Source organism: Bos mutus, chromosome 5 (assembly GCF_027580195.1).
Source record: "Bos mutus isolate GX-2022 chromosome 5, NWIPB_WYAK_1.1, whole genome shotgun sequence".
NCBI classification, from domain to species: Eukaryota; Metazoa; Chordata; class Mammalia; order Artiodactyla; family Bovidae; genus Bos; species Bos mutus.
This window is the reverse complement of record NC_091621.1, coordinates 90,013,308-90,031,364: the sequence shown is the minus strand read 5'-3', so window position 1 is coordinate 90,031,364 and position 18,057 is coordinate 90,013,308. Positions and strand designations below refer to the sequence as shown.

General features: G+C 32.8%; 1 protein-coding gene across 5 annotated transcripts in view; it reads left to right on the top strand.

The window, feature by feature from the left end:
- The window catches only part of KRAS (KRAS proto-oncogene, GTPase), a 42,501-nt gene extending 24,799 nt beyond the window's left edge, over positions 1 to 17,702 (top strand). For 3 of the 5 annotated variants that reach the window (XM_070371211.1, XM_070371210.1, XM_070371212.1), the window contains 3 exons: positions 430 to 589; positions 8,029 to 8,152; positions 13,205 to 17,702. In XM_070371211.1, coding sequence (XP_070227312.1) covers positions 430 to 589; positions 8,029 to 8,148 — 280 coding nt within the window. In that variant the 3' untranslated portion in view covers positions 8,149 to 8,152; positions 13,205 to 17,702. Of the gene's footprint in view, positions 1 to 429; positions 590 to 8,028; positions 8,153 to 10,886; positions 10,888 to 13,204 lie in introns of all 5 variants that reach the window. The other 2 variants (XM_070371214.1, XM_070371213.1) reach the window with 2 other exon arrangements.
- The last annotated feature ends 355 nt before the right edge of the window (positions 17,703 to 18,057 follow it).

The following is an 18,057-nucleotide window of genomic DNA, read 5'->3' as shown; positions in this document are numbered from 1 at the left end:
TTTTAAGAATGGAAGGTTAAAAATATGTTAATGTTGTAATTCATGTTTTTATAAAAACATTAATTCTCTCTATATATATTTAACAACATACACAGAATGTGTTTTTAAGATTATAATTTTAAAAATTAGGCATAGCACTTTTTTGGCCTAAAATTTTTCATTATTTCTGTTTTATCATTGTGACCTACCTGCATATGAACCTATTAGACTGTAGTACTATTATATTTCTGGATATTTGATCTTTTAAAAGACATAGAAGTTCTGTTTAGAATAGAGAAAAACAAGTAGAAGGAGGAGAAAGGAAAATTTGGTGTGATGGGAACTAGGAATTACATTAACAACCTTTATTTTATGAGACAAAGTTGTGAATAGTTTCTGAAAGATTTTTGTTACTAATTCCTGTGCTATAACTTTTTTTTTCCTCCCCAGAGAACAAATAAAAAGAGTTAAAGACTCTGAAGATGTACCTATGGTTCTAGTAGGAAATAAATGTGATTTGCCTTCTAGAACAGTAGACACAAAACAGGCTCAGGACTTAGCAAGAAGTTATGGAATTCCTTTTATTGAAACATCAGCAAAGACAAGACAGGTAAGTAAAATTGTAATAAATAACAAATCTTTCCTCTCAAACTATATCAAGTGATTTTAATCATTAATCATAATTTACTAATATATATTCCAATAATGTCATTTTGGGAGCAGGAAGGTGTGAACATTAATAAATGTACATACCTGATAGCATAACTGTTGATTTTTTTTCCATTATACTAAAGTAGGAAGTAAAACAATATTTACTTGGTAAATGTTCTCTAAAGGATATGAGAGGGCAGTCCTCATTCCAGTGTCCATGCGTTATTTTTGGCTTTGGTTTCTTTCCACATTGAACAGTTCAGCACATCTTATAGTCAGGATTCAAGAGATGTGGGAATTTTTTTTTTTTTTTTTTTTACTGTTTTTTTTTTTTAAATTAACAGGGAGACGAATTTTGAGTTTCCTATTTTTGAAGTGCTTTTATATTATGTCATGTTTCTAGATTAAATGTATGTTTGGAGAATTTTACTTTGCTAGAATATTCTTTTAAAGGATATATTTGTTTTTCAGGAAAGTTTTCATTAAGGCAGGAGAATATTTACAAAGCCAATAGGAATTCTCAGTTATTCATTTACTGTGGTGTTCTGAAAAAAACACCACCACCACCAGATTGATCCTGAATTTTGTTTCAAAAATTATCTTTAAAAGTAACTTTTTCCCTAGGTAAAATTAATTGATATGATTTAACCTCTTTGTGTGAAATAAGAGTTTAACGTATAGAATAAATAAATTCCTAGAAAGGAATATATAATGTTGTGATGGAATACTGGTATGTTCCATACAAGGTGAACATTTGTTTGGGGCCTTGTCTGGTTATGGCCTGGAAAACCAATCTCATGGAATTTAACTTTATCATCCTAGAAGTTAAGAAAATTGATGAAAAATTCATTACATGGTTAAACTTATAAAAACATCTTCTAGATCTTTCACTGAATTTTGTAAAGGGATAAAAATTTTAAAAGTAAACCATTTCTCAGCTAGTATATATATATGTCTGCTTCCCTGGCGGAAGATTATATGTACCACTTTCTACTTGTATAAATTTGGTACACAGTGAAAAAAAAATTCTATTTTAAGTCTTCATTTGGAATCAAAAGTTGAATTACTATAGTTTTTAACCATAATACAGATTATCTAATTCTAAAACCTGATTTATAAGTTACAAAAATACTTGGTACATATATTACTTCAGTTTACTTTGAAAGAATTAAGATTTTATTCATAGCATTCCCAAGTCCCAAAGACTAGGAAGAGGTTTGATTTTTATCATCTTCGTACTGGTCTTCTCTGACTAGAATCCTGGATTTCCCTTAGGAAGTACTCAGAAAACATGATTATATCATTGTAACTTTTTCTCTCACTTTCATATACAAATTTTTCAGGTATAAAATTGAAGGATTTTTACTGAAAGCATTTGCAAACCTGCTACCTAGATTATACTATTAACATTTTATTAACTTATATTATTCATAACTTTAAAAATAAATACTTTAGATTGGGAGATATATTAGTTTACATTGTACAAAGGAAAGAAAAAAGTCTAATAAGAGACTTTGCCCGATGTTGTAAAGGGCTGCAAATAAAGCTGTACTTCTCATACTTTAATATGCATAAAAATCAACTGAGCTTCTTATTCAAACCCAGATTCTAATTCTGAATTAGAATTAGGGTCTAGATTGGAAGCTGTGATTCCGCAATTTTAACAAGCTCTCAAGTGATGCTGACTTTGGTACATGGACCACATCTGGAGTGGAAAGGTAATAAAGGACAGAAGAAGAAGTCTTGTTACTTCTGCAGTGTTACCCTCCACTCTCGTTTGATATAAGAGCCTAAAACAGTTGTGTCTTCTTTCCTTGTATGGTTACTACCTCAGAAGTAATATTGATTCTTAATGTTTGACATGAATACTTTAATATACCACAGCATTCATAACTAATCGGAAAACTACCTGGTTTCCTTTTAAAATAGATTTTTAGGTTTTATACTGGTTTTTGTGGAGGGAGGGGTAGGGAAGGTAATGTAGGTATGTGATACCTAGTGGATTAACCTGAATTTGTTTTGTAGACATTTTTATGGATCATCGAATTGAAATATACAGTGATATATTACAAAGAAATACTGTACTTTATTCCTTAACCTTCTAGCCCTCAGCTTCTCTTATATTTATATCCTGTTTTATTGATCTGGTTATGTAATTTATGGTGCTAAACTACAACTTCGATATTTAGTTTCTGATCTTTGATTTCTCTATTATATGGACTTGTTGATTTGTCTCTCAAAAGTTTATTCATCTCTCTCTGTTGAAATTAATTTGATATTTGCATGCTCTTAGAAGACTTGAATTAACTATTCCAAGTAATTGAGAAAATGAAGTATGTAAATTTTTATAAATTTTAATTTACATCTCTAGTTTTTGTGAAAATTTGAAGCCCTATTTTCTGCAGAACGTTTTGATATTCATCTCCTATTATTTATTTATTATTTGAGCAAAATGAATATGCATATCCTCATTGTAGTTTATCAGCAGCTACTTGTTTCCTGCCCTGTTTTGGTCTTGAGCATGAACTTAAAACACAAAACAAGAGAAAGTTATATTTAAGTTAGTAGGAACAGGACATGCATTTAGAACTTTTATAGATAAAAGTCAGGGGCTAGCAAGCTTTTTCTGCAGAGGGTCAGATGATAAATACTTTAGGCTTTTGGGCCCCAAGTGATATCTGTTGCATTTTTTTTTTTTCTTACAGCTCTTTAAAAATGCAAAAATCACTCAGCTTGTGGGCAGTACAAAAATATGGGCTGTGGCTGCATTGGGCTTGTGGGTTGTACTGTGCTGCTTGTTGATTAGGGAACTGTGTTCTTTGACCAGACATGAGAAGTTAGGTCAGACTTTCAACTTAAATTTTATAGGCTAACATTAGTAATTTTAAAGTAAAATCTACATATTCTGTGAAAGAGAAGTTAAGAGTTTTACTCTAGTATTTTTAAGGTAAGGGTTGCAGACTATATATTTTACCAACTTAATTAGTTTCTTATTTTAAAAAGTCCATTTTTATGGCTAAAATACAATTCTTTTATATTTTTATAAAATTATAGTTTTCAGCTATTCTTTTAGTCCACATCTGAAAGGCCAAAGAAGTTTTTGTTTCTGCAGGTAGGCTGCATCAGGTCCCTGTGTTCCAAGTGTATAATAAAGTCTGCTGTCTAGATGACATTTTTCTGGCTTCTTTGGGCAGTGCATGGTAGTGTTCGCAAAGGCTGTTGAAACCAAATTGTTGATACCATGGTAATCAGCAGTGTGTTTTCCAGTCTGCTAAAATCAAAAGTGGGGAGCATTCAGGAAAGTGGATGATAAAAGCAAAATTCTCTGAGTATATTGTTACTTCTGATTCAGCTTTTTTGCTTTCTGGAGGTCTCAATTTGAGCATAATGTGAAAATTTGTTTTATGAACTTAAAAATGTTTTAAGTTTAAAAAAAATTTTTTTTAAAAATTAATTTTGTTTTGTTGTTGTTAATTTCCAGATACATAAATTTAGTTGTTGGGAGACCTCCGTTAAAGAAAACTTATGATCAAACTGTTTTAACAAAGCAAACCAAACAAAAAACGTTCTTATATGCCACATTTCTCTGTTTAGCAGTAGTTGGGGTTGTGTACAAAAGATTGATATTTTGAACTTTGCTTTTTATGTGTTAAAACTAGACAAAACAATTAACCGAGGACCTGCTGTGCACCAATGCATAGCATAGCCTCCGAAGCAGTTCAGAGTTGCTGAGGTAGGTTATCGTTCGGCAAGGTTTCTTTCCAATTCAGCAATGCAGAGTTGCTTTTTAGAATACATCTTGTTCCTCCCATTGCTCTCCCCCAAGAAGGCTAGAAGAGGGGTGGCAGAGGATGCGATGGTTGGATGGCATCACTGACTCAATGGACATGAATTTGAGCAAACTCCAGGAAATAGTGAAGGACAGGGGAGCCTGGTGTGCTGCAGTCTATGGGGTTGCAAAGAATTGGACACAACTTAATGACTGAACAACAACACAGGAAGGCTAGTATTCTTGCATTCAGGTATTTGAAGTGTTATTTCATTGAAAGAATTTTGGCAGGTAGTAAACTGTTAACTGGAACAAGTACTTGTTTAAAATTGAATTGGTTAGTGAAAACATTACAGGCATAAGGATACAGAATGATGTGGTTAACAGTTCTTTCTCCTGTACTGAAGTGCTGTATTTCCATAGTCTCCACAGTATGTTTTCAGATAATGACTGAGCTGAAAGTACTGTCAAATCTCTTGATTAAAGAAAAATGTACAAATATATTTTTTAAAACTTATTTTAAAATTTACATACATAGACACATGCACTTTTGCTCTTACAGTACGCACTTGTGTCTCAGTTGTTTAATCAGTGAGATCTGAAGATGAGTATATTGTGGCAACAAGCCATAGTCTCAAGAATAAATCATTGTGTGCCGGTTAAGACCTTAGCAACTAACCATAGTAGGTATTAAACATCTGTTTTGGCTGTGCTTAATCTTTTAAAATTACCTACAAATTCTGGAATATGAAACCAGTGTTTTGTGCCAGTGGTTTAAGGTACATACAAGGATCAGTAATGTTCTCTTCATGTCAGTATGACTTTAAAGCATATTATCAAGAAATAAGTAATTAAGTCTGAGAAAATATGGTAAATAACTGATTCTTTAAAATCTAATTTAAATTTTCTATTAGTAAAGATGAGAAATGAAAAAGTCATTCTGGAACAACTATTTCTTGGTGGTGTTAATTATCTTAGCCTCTGAGGTCCTGATACTGAATTTTTGGTGGCGGGTAGTCTAGTTCTTTTTAATTACTGGCTTCCAACTCTCTCTGCATTACTGGAAACAAAAATCATATATTCTGATATTGGTGATGGGATGTGCATACTTAAAAAGCAGACACATTCAAACTAGTTTTAGAAATAAATTATAATCAAAATTTGCTTCTGCTAAATTATTTTTCCTCCATCATAGAATATTTCAGTACTTCTACATTGACCTTATACCTTCTTTTTTAAACAAGAATGAGAGTTTTTATTCTTAAAAATATGAGCTTTACCTGGTTTGTTTTATTTGTATATACATATATTTGAAATTTCTTGCATTAATTTTCAAATTGAAAAGACAATCATTTGTGAAGATATCTTAAATGTCAGCAACATGCTTTATATTTTATATGCATTACTAAAGCTCTTTTAATACCTTAATTATTTAGTAATTTCTTAAAAACAAACCCTCTCCTCTTAGACAGTAGTGATAAATACAAAATATTAAAAATTTTATATATGGGTACATGTGGCTGTCTCATTTAAAGTACCAACATATTTAATGATTTCAGAAAATAGTTGGAATTTTTATTCTGTAGTTGGCTTAGTTACCTAATTGATTAAATTGATTTCATTAAAAGTATACAGATATTTATGTCACGTTGATACAATAACTTCAGAGGTACATTTTAATATATAATTAACATTATTTAAATCCCTACTTAACTGAAACTTAATTTTATGAATTTTAAATTAAAGTTTTACTTCAAAGATAAATTACTGAGTTCCACTGAAGCCGTTCTTAATACATTCTAAAGATTTGTAAGAATTAATATGGCTATAAAAATTGAGATGCCCCTTTTCTTTTCCTTAACTATTGTAAGCAGTGGATGTGTGATGTATGCATGCTAAGATTAAGCTTTAGCTGTTTTACTTAAGTTAATACTTAAATGGCTGATTCTGTGTGCTTGATTGAATTTAAAACTGCAAATCATATTTTTGGTACAAATTAGATTTTTAGGTACTGGGTCCATTTTTTCACATTTGGTTATAGAAAGACTGATGTTACCAATGGCAGAGACTTAAATATGCCACTTCCCATAGTGAGTAATTCTATCTTAAAATTGAAAGAACAGATTAAGCTTAAAAAAAAATGTACGGTAAAATAAACCCTAACATTTTAAAAACATCTTTCTTTCAGAAGAATGGAACATATATCTTTTAAGTTAATTTGTACCACATGTAAATTAATGCGTGCTTAAGTTGCATCAGTCATATCTGACTCTTTGAGACCCCATGGACTGTAGCCTGCCAGGGTCCTCTGTCCACGGGATTCTGCAGGCCAGAAAACTGGAGTGGGTTGCCATTCCTTCTCCAGGGGATCTTCCCAGCCCAGGGATTGAACCCGTGTCTCTTACATCTCCTGCACTGGCAGACGGGTTCTTTACCATTACCATTAGTGCCACCTGGGAAGCCCTATGTAGATTAATATTTGTGTTAGTATTTCTTTTTAGAAATACTAAAGAATTCTTAATATTTTTGAGAATATACTTTAAAGAAAATTTTAAGATTTTTAATATTTTAAGAAAATACTTAATACTTTTAAGTATTCTTAATGCTTTTAAGAAATTAATATTTCTTTTTTAGATGTCAGCTTCTACTTTGGTGGTTACATTCTTGGGACAAACTAACAGTACAGTTAATCTAAACATTTTTTCCTTTTGTCTACTGTCTAATTTTCTAGGCTAGAAAAGACATAAAACTTCTCCATATGGGCATATATGATTGTATTTGTTGTTGTAGCTTTCTCACCATAGCCTTAAGCAGAAGTCCCCTTGGCTCCTTCAGAGTGTGTAAATTAAAAGATATGAAGCCAGTACATTGGATATTGTTCTAAAAATTATTCTTAAGACTTGTAATACGGATACAAAATTGTATTGCTACTATTTTATATTTTTTAAACAATTAAAAATATTTTCATTTTATGGTAAACAGCCCTCATTTAGCATTTTTATTTAAATAGTGCAGTTCTCTATCCACAAAAGTCCCAGTCTCGGTTCCGTTTGTGGGCTCTAGAAATTGACTGGACAGTTGCAACTGAAGATAGAACTTGTGATTCCAGTCTCTTGACCCAGCTGTATTTTGAGGTGTTGTGTGCATGTGTGTGTGTGTGTGTGTTGAAACAAAGGTCTGACTATCCCTTTTGTACCATTTTTCTCCTCACTCCTGACTCAGAGCAGGAGTGGGGATCAGTGGTACAAAAATAACTTGTTTTCCCTAAGTCAAAGAAATAATTTAAATCTAACTTCAGTTTAGACTTTGATTAATTCTGTGACTAACAAACTAAAATGATTGCATTAATTGATATACAGGTACTAATAAAACATGCACTTCCTAATTTAAATTAAAAAAAAAAAATTCTTATCCCATTACAAAACAAAACTTGACTTCAAAGAACAAATCAGAATTTATGCCCTATTTTAATACTGAATCTCCAATTCTATTCAAACAGTCTGATTCTGTTTGAGAAAAGAAAATGCTCAAGTAAAGCTCAAAATTTCAAACTTCTTGCACATGGCTGTCCCAAAAAATTACTATTACCAATGAAACAGACTTTAAAGAAGTTGTGTTTTACAATGCAGAGAGTGGAGGATGCTTTTTATACATTGGTGAGAGAGATCCGACAATACAGATTGAAAAAAATCAGCAAAGAAGAAAAGACTCCTGGCTGTGTGAAAATTAAAAAATGCATTGTAATGTAATCTGGTAAGTTCAGCATATTAATTTTGGCAGAAAGCATGTTTTTCATAGCTAACGAAGTAGCAACCACTTGAGATCTACCTTGGTGTGGGATTCTAATTTGAAGTATTAAAAAAATAAGAAAGGTGTAGTTTGCTTCCAGTCAATACATTTATTTTTAATGGATATTAATTATAATTGAGGCAATTTTTTGATGGCTATAGACTATTCTACATTTGTCAAGGTCTTGAGAGACAAAAGATGCCGGACCATATAGAGGAGTTTAATGGCCCAGAAGGTGGGAAAGGATCACTCTTACAGAGTATGTTTTCTTTTGGACATTCCACAGGCAGGTACTTATTCTCTCTCTGCTCTCATAACGTAGTGACATCAGCATCACTTCTTTACCCAGGTGAGAAACCTGGGAGTCTTGGGATGACTCCCTATTTTTCACATCCATTTGGAGGCAATCACAAATTTCTATTATGAATGATGTTACACTCTAACTTTTTTTAAAATTTATTTATTTTTGGCTGTGCTGGGTCTTCATTGCTGCACACAGGCTTTTCTCTATTTGTGGTGAGCAGGGGCTACTGTCCAGTCGCAGCACATGGGCTTCTCATTTTTGTCGCTTGTCTTGTTGCAGAGCATGGGCTCTAGGGCACATGGGCGTCAGTACTTAATGCACGTGGGCTCAGTAGTTGCCACTGTTGGGCTCTAGAACACAGGCTCGATAGCTGTGGCACCACGGGCTTAGTTGCTCCATGACATATTGAATCTTCCTGGATCAGAGATGAAACCTCCATCTCCAGCACTGGCGGGCAGATTCTTTACCACTGAGCCACTAGGGAAGCCCACCTTCTAACTTTCATCACATCATCAGTTCAGACTTCGATCATTTCTTGCTGGGATTGTTGAAACCTCTTACTTAGTTTACCTTTTGCTGCCTTTATTCACAGTGCAACTAGGGAGATATACTTAAAAGGTTTCATAGAATATATATGGCTCCTTAACACCAATCTTCCCCTCTCACCTTTGGTTTCATCTCTAAAAAACTCCTTGACTGAACTTTTGGTCCTCATGTAAATCAGCACTATGTTATTTCTTACCTTCCCTTAAGTCTTGGCTGTTGCTCTTGTTTGGAATGCTAGTGTTCTCATCCCCTAGTTTTACTAGTTAACACGCTTTCATGCTTGTCCAATCTCCTGTTCTCTAAGAATCTTTCTTTAAACCAATCCCATGGATGGAGGAGCCTGGTAGGCTGCAGTCCATGGGGTCGCAAAGAGTTGGACACGACTGAGCAACTTCACTTTCACTTTTCACTTCCCATGCATTGGAGAAGGAAATGGCAACCCACTCCAGTGTTCTTGCCTGGAGAATCCCAGGGACAGCGGAGCCTGGTGGGCTGCCGTCTATGGGGTCGCACAGAGTCGGACACGACTGAAGCGACTTAGCAGCAGACTGGGCCTAATGTGCCCTTCTTATGTATTCCCAGTTTATTGCTCTTAACTGTTACACACTTACCATGTTAAAGTGAAATAAACTATGTTTGATTCCTATACAGTAAGAATTTTAAGAGAGCTAGAATCTCATACTTCTAATCTTTGTATGTCTGTGGCCTAATGAGGTTCCTGGCACACAGGAGCTGCCCAGTTGGATTTATTGAGTGGAATTTCTCAGTTTCCTTTCTAAACCAACCCATATTAAATTTGGTTTTCCTTAGAAAATATTTCCCTCAATAGATGCCATAAAGTTTATACCAAAGCTTAAGGTTTTGATGCATATTATTTGCAATATATAATGTTCTGGGGGAACATGAAATAAAATTGGAGGATATCATTCATTGTGCTGATTAAACTAAAGGTTGGTGTTCTTTATATGAGTCGAAGGTCTGAAATAATGTATCTCCAAAAATATACTTCTGAATAGTAGATTAAGTTCCAAAGATACTATGTGGTATGTTATGAACTAAACTCAGACGAAGAAACAAAGCAAAATTAATGACTGGCATTAATTTTTATTGAGATTTATGAACTCAATATTTTTTGAGCATCATTGTACAAAATAATATTTAATTTAGAAGTGGTAAAACCCAACATTGGGATGCAATCTTAAAAGTAAAACTTCTGAAATAACAGGATTTATGACCAGAGTTAAGTGCTAGTCTTTTTTTCTTCCTACTCTGTTTATTATTAGATGATATTTAAAGTAGAACTATTTAGAATAAAATAAGCTTTATGCTTCAGTTTTTATTTGAAACAGATGAAAGTGTATACTTTTCTAAAATCTCAAATTTGTGCAAACTATTTCAGTGACTGTAGTCTAAATGTCAGATTGTTGGGCATGATGAATCTTTTTCAGTGATCATGAATAGCATTTTATATAAGGAAGAAATTGTACTTGGTAATACCTAAATTTTTTAAATAAAGATATTTTTACAGAATTTGACAGTGATAAATATATGCAGATTAGTTTTTCTTAGTGCTAAAATGATGGGTTTGAACAAATAACCCTAGTGGTATCCTGTTTTGTCTTCTTTACATGTATATGAGAATGATTAGTTCCCACATGAACAAAAGGCATCCACTACCCTGTTTTGAGCAATTTTAATATTTCACTAATCATTAAAATTAAGATTATATAGAAAGAAGAGTTCAGTGGAATACAAACTAAAGTATTTGTCAGAATCTTACAAGAAGGTAATGTAATCAAATTTTCCCTTCATTGTCTCCTAAATACTTATATATTGTTTTCACCTTAGGGTGTGTCTTCTCTGTATCTGTCTCATGGTTTTTCATTTTGTCTACTTGAACATTTTTGTATCATTGATGTTTTTCTTCATTATAAAAACTGTTGAAGTAGACTACATAAGGATGTGTGATCAAAGGGAATTTGTGAAGGGTAAGGAAGTTGGAATAGATTCTCTCTTAAGATTCCATCCTGTTCTAATAGTTTATGTTTATAAATTAGTCAAGGTTGGTACTGTTTATAAGAAAATAGTTATTCTTTATTGTGTCACTGGAAGTTTTTTGCTCTTTATGTGTTAACATGAAGGTTTATATATATGAAGCCTTGATTGTATTGCTGATGAACTGTCTACCTACTTTTCCTCTCTCCTGTGGGTGAAGCAGAAGCGTATGTTGTATCAGTAAGTGGGGAACATCAAGTGAAGTTTGGGGGCTTCACTGGGAACTTCTACTCACTAGTGTTCAAATGAATAATTCCAGTTTTTATACCACTACTATTGTTTAAATGTGAGCAAGCCTCTCATTCCCACTCTATTTAATTCTTTAAAAACATTGGTAATACTTTTATAAATTTTAGATAAAATGTGAAAATCAGTTAAATGTAACTTGCATGAAAATGCCCAGAATTAATTTAGTTATTGAAATATTAATTGTAGAAGATCTTAGTAATGCATAAAAGAGAAATATCTGTTAAATATTCAGTTATTTTCAAGATAAAATAATTTAATGAATATGTTTCTGTTCGTATTCGACAGAAGTGGTTAAAATGAGTAAAAAGCCAGTTTTCGTTGTTCTTAAAGTGGCTTGATTTATACAGCTTTGTTGTGTATTTGTTCCTGAGACTCCCTCTGGTGTCTAGGTTTGAAAACATCATTAGGTTAACAGGCATTTAATAACAGTTACTGGGGCTTCCCTGGTAGCTCAGCTGGTAAAGAATCCGCCTGCAATGCAGGAGACCCTGGTTTGATTCTTGGGTCAGGAAGATCCCCTGGAGAAGGGATAGGCTACCCAACTACAGTATTCTTGGGCTTCCCTGGTTCCTCAGACAGTAAAGAATCCACCCGCAATGCAGCAGACCTGGGTTCAATCCCTAGATCAGGAAGATTCCCCTGAAGGAGGGCATGGCAACCCACTTCAGTATTCTTGCCTGGAGAATCCCCATGACAGAGGAGGAGCCTGGCAGGCTACAGTTCATGGGATTGCAGAGTCAAGACCCAACTGAGTGACTAAGCACAGCACAGTACTCTTCAGTTGAACAGATTTTGAAATACATATTTTAAATACAAGATCGTATTTTTCCTTTAATTTTTATTTTGCTTGTATGTTTAATTTGCTTTTAACTGGGGTAGGAGAGGAATTGACTTAGGTGTAGATCTTGCACCATTCAGGATTGCAGGGTTAAAATCAGCTGTCCTACTAGCAGTCTGAGTGGTATTTTTCATGTTCTGTATGAATGATGAGGGTGAAAAGTATTTTGACTCAAAATCACTTTGGGTGACTTTGAATAGCTTGCTTTGATCAAAACAAGATGACCAAAATGACCAAATGGCAATTTCTTTGAAGATAACAGCATTTGACTTTATATGAAAAACTTCTGAATACTTCATATACTACACAGATATTAAAAGTATAATGAATTAAGAAACATCTCCAAATCAGTGGACTTCACCACCATTTAAATGATCTAGATCTTTTCTCCAATAGAAGCATTACATTTTTCAGAGTATTGTGTCTTGTGGTCATTTTAAATTTTCTTCTCACAAATATGTGAATTGAAACTAATGCCTTAATAAAACTGAAAGTTATATATTGATACTGTATACTTCATGATAATTATTTAAATCTAAATGGATTTAAATAATATTGAACCATGGCTCAAATATAGTGAAATAATTATAAAAGTAGTATATACTGGCGTGGCTTATATCAAATGTCTAAAACTCAGGGATAATTAAGTATAAATATATATTCACATATATACACAAATACATTTGGATTTTGGTGACAGAGGTATGCCAGTATGGAAAAACTGGTAGCAAATTAAGTTCTCAGGAAAAGTCATGTGTTAGTACATAAGTGTATGTAGGATTCTTTGCCATTGATTTCATTGCCTTTGGTGAAAATCAGTGTTCCTATAATGTTACCAAAATATCCTTGAAGACACTTAAGAATCCTAAAAATCCTAAAAAACTTGATATATATATGTCTAAATAGAAATGTTAAGTATTCTTATTCTTTCTCAATATTTCCACTAGTAATACATCCTTTCTGTTTTCTGTATACCTCAAACCATCATATATATTCACGTTTTAATACTTGTTATGTGTTTCAGGGTGTTGACGATGCCTTCTATACATTAGTTCGAGAAATTCGAAAACATAAAGAAAAGATGAGCAAAGATGGTAAAAAGAAGAAAAAGAAGTCAAAGACAAAGTGTATAATTATGTAAATACAATTTGTACTTTTTTCTTAAGGCATACTTAAGTAAAAGTGGTAATTTTTGTATATTACACTAAATTATTAGCATTTGTTTTAGCATTATCTAATTTTCTTTCTGCTCCATTCATACTGTTAGCTTTTATCTTGAATGCTTATTTTAAAATGACAGTGGAAACTTTTTTCCTCTAAGTGCCAGTATTCCCTGCGTTTTGGTTTTTGAACTAGCAATGCCTGTGAAAAAGAAACTGAACACCCAAGATTTTTGTCTTGGGGTTTTTGGTGCATGCAGTTGATTACTTCCTATTTTTCTTATCAATTGTGAACTTTAGTGTGAAACAAATTAATGAGGCTTTCAAATCATCCCTATTGTATTGTTTTATCTAGTCACACACATGGATTAATTACTAATTATAACTTCAGTTGAGATTTCATGATTGGTTTTACTGAAACATCGAGGGAACATGAATTTATGGGCTTCCTATAGTTTCATCTTGTAGGTATCATTGTCCTATAGTTTCAGTTACCCTTAATGAATGTCAGGTTACACTGTTCACAAAGGTTTTCTTCTTTCCACTGCTATTTGTCAAATGGTCACGTTCCCTAAAATACTATATTTTTTCTATAAAAAAGGAAAAAAATGGAAAAAAATACAAGGCAATGGAAAATATTAAAAGGCCACTTACTTTCCACATTAGGTAAATTCCTATAATGCTCTGAATAGCTTTTTATGTTAAGGCAGACCCAGTAGGTAATGAGGATTAGAACAAGCATTTTGGGACTATATTTACATGCTTTAAATTTTTGTAATAACAAAAAAATTTTAACATGTATAAAGAATTCTCATAGGAATTAAATACAGTCTCCCTGTGTCAGATTGCTCTTTCTTAGCATAAATCTTTTTCTTGAACTTCAATCTTTAAAAGTAGTTTTAATTCTACTGATAGTGATGTAAAAGATTATTTGGGCCAGTTAGCTTGGTAGGTGTTACAGAGACCAGGGTGGCAAAGCCGGGCCTTGTGTGAACCTTTAAGCTACATGGAGAGTTTCACAGTGTGGACTGCATCCCTGTGGTCCTCCATTGTTGCCATGCCTTGGTTGGTCAAAAACAAGGACTTGCAGAGAGACTGAATAGCTCAGCAAGGTACATTCTCATTATGTCGTAGTCCTACTCAGGAACATCACTTTTTTAAAATAAAAAACCCCAAAAAACAGAACTTAAAAAAAACAAACAAACATTATTTTAAATGAGATTTTCGGTGGGGTGGAAAGATTTTAATTTTTTTTAAACGATGAAATGAAAAAATGTCAAAATCTTGAGTATTGGCTAGTTCTCTTTAACACTGGCTAAAGTAACATTTTTGTAAACACTTCAGTACAGTCTGGTCCATTATTAAGAATATCTAATGCTTATACAATAAAGTAATGCTAACAAAATGATTCTTTGAATGCATTTAAAATGTTAACTTATTTTAAAATATTTGAACTGAGATAGTGTGTTGAGGTGAAAGTATCACTGGACAAGGAGGAAGTTGACTTAGATTCTAAGTTATGTGTCTTTGATTTTGGACAAATCACTTACTAGCCATTTCTTCATTTTTAAAGAAGTCATCTCAAAGGCTGTATCTAGCTTTATAACTATGTGATTTACATTCAGTTTACATAAGGATATACCTATTTGTCAGTCTCAGCACCATCTGTAACTTTTTACCTGTGTTATCATCTTCAGTGCCAGTCTTAGGCAAAATTGTGCAAGAGGTGAAGTTTATTTTTAAATATCGTTCTCTGCTTCCAGGACTTTTCCCATATTAGTGTTGTCTTGCCTGCCTACCTTACACTTCTCTATGTCCCATGACTTGATGTTTTTTCTTATAATATTTCTCATTTCTCTGAACTCAAGATTTACTGCTGCTTTGGATATCTCCATGATGGCCTCCCATCAAATCATACCAAAATGTCCTATATTGTAAAATTCCTCAGGCTTAACGTAATCTGACAGATACTATAATGGGATTTGACCTAATAGCTAATAGGTCAAATTAGCTAATCAGCTAATAGCTAATTTTCAGATTGTGGCTGTAGCAATTTAATTTTGATCCTCTGAACATCATCTCTTTGCTGCCTGGTTCATCAGTTACAAAGCAGGAGTTTTCATACCTGCTATGAATAGTTAGAACCCTATCCCATGGAAGGAGAATTTAATAAAAGTAGTGCTGAGAGAATTCCTTATGTAATTTACTAGGACTAGCCCTGCTAATAATGATACATTCCATTGTTTTAAAAACTAAAATCTTACCATGAAAGACACTTTCAAATTTAACTCATGTCTTACTCTTTAGCAGAAGTCATTTTTTCAGCAAATATTTCAGTGCCAGGCACTGCCCAAGGCACTGGGGATATTAAGAGTACCCAAACATGGGACATAAGGCCTGTCCTTAAGTAGTGTTTATATTCTAGAGGGTCTATATATCAGTGAGGCATCTGACACATGACCCAGATACAACATAATGCATGTTGTAATTCTGCAAAAAAATGATTTGGTCTCTAAGTTTAGTTTCTTCCAGTTCTAAAATACTTGTTTTGCTCTTATTCCAAAGTAGCTGTTTAGTCAAGCTCTTTTTTAATTAAATCAGTTTACTTCAGTGTTTTAAAGGAGTAAATTTGATTTTTTAATTTGGCATAATTATGTGATTCTATTGAGACAATTATAGTACAAATTAAGTTGTATGTCAGATAATGTTAAAATCCCCCTGCGTGTAGTATGGTCTCTTTGTATAAGTAATTATAATAGATGTTCAAAATTAAATATTGAATTCTAAAAGTTATTTCTTCTGGGTAAAAATAAACAGATGCCTGAGCTAATTCACAGAAAAGGAAACTTCTCTGTAAAAATCAATATGGTTTCTGAGATGCTATATTAAACTACAGGCTTCTGGAACATTAGGTAGGGAGTTAAGACTTGCTTTAGTACCTCCTTTTATTTCTAAACAAGAGAAAGAAATGGCCATACTTCAGGACTTGCAGTGTATAACTGAGGTGATTTTTAGGACTCTTGAATTTTTGATGTAGCTGGGCAACTTTTTTATGGCAGTGGTAATTATCCTTTATTATGTGAATTTTGAATGGTTTAATAAAATGTTTGTTTTTGTAGAGATTTTAAAAGGGGAGAGATAATCCTAGAAATAACATAAATGTTATCTAATTACAGCCTTAAAGATAAAAATCCTTGTTGAAGTTAAAAAAATTGCTAAATTACATAGTTTTAGACATTAACGTTTGTGGAAGAATGTAGCAGAAGTATGTAGTAAAATTTGAGTGAGTATCTCCACTTAGGAATTCTAGGCTCTATTTTAACTGAGTCACACTGCATAGGAATTAGAACCTAACTTTTATAGGTTATCAAAATCTTGGCCACCATTGCACAATTTTGTCCTAAAATATATGGAAACTTTGTGAGGCATGTTAAGTTGCAGTTTACACAAGTTCATCTCATCTGTATTCCAGTGATTTTTTTTTTCCTAACCATTTTTCCTACACATATACACATTTAGGTTTCTTTGTAGGCAGTAAAAACTACCTGCCCTTTCCATCTGTCAAAAAGTAATAATTTATTGATTATTTTGTATTAATGATTTTTAACAACCCATTAGTAACTTTAAAGCTGAATTTATATTTAATAACTTTGTTGTTGATACTGGGTAGCATGAAATCTGCATTGAGAAATTGAACAGCATATAACTGGTAGCTGTAAATTCCTTCAGAAAATGAAATTTCTTTCTTTCTAGAAATATATTCACATCAGTTCCTAAAGATGAGTCATAACTAGTAATACTTGTTTTAATAGTTTTAAGTGCCTGTTTGGGATGATAATAGGCAATTTTAGATGAATTTATGAAAAAAAAGTTATTACCTGCAGAAATGTCAATTATAGACGGTCCCCTTCCCTATAGAGCTAAATGGGTTATGTAATGTTTTATTCAAAAGTTTCCAATTCCACTGTCTTGTGTTTTCATGTTGAAAATACTTTTGCAGTTTTCCTTTGAGTGCCAATTTCTTACTAGTACTATTTCTTAATGTAACATGTTTACCTGGAATGTATTTTAACTATTTTTGTATAGTGTAAACTGAAACATGCACATTTTGTACATTGTGCTTTCTTTTTGTGGGACATATGCAGTGTGATCCAGTTGTTTTCCATCGTTTGGTTGCGCTGACCTAGGAATGTTGGTCATATCAAACATTAAATTTAAAAATGACCACTCTTTTAATTAAAATTAACTTTTAAATGTTTATAGGAGTATGTGCTGTGAAGTGATCTGAAATTTGTAATATTTTTGTCATGAACTGTACTGCTCCTAATTATTGTAATGTAATAAAAATAGTTATGGTGACTATCATAGTGTGTACTTTTTTTTTTTTGGCTGTGCTGCACGACTTGTGGGATCTTGGTTCCCTGACCCTGACCTGGGTCCACAGCAGTGAAAGTGCCAACTCCTAACCACTGGATTGCCAGGGAAATTTGAAACATTATCCCCACAAATGATACAGGATAGTTTATAAGCAACAGATGCTAAATTATATTAGCGTATATTAGTAAATTAGTAAATCTTTTCTTTAGCTTATAAAGCTAGATGTTTTTTATTTGTAAAAGGTGCTGTGAACATTGTGTAAAAGTTTAAGTGTTTGCTTTAAACCACGTTAGGTTTAGGTCCTATGACATATTAACACATTTAGAAGTGGATGCAAACC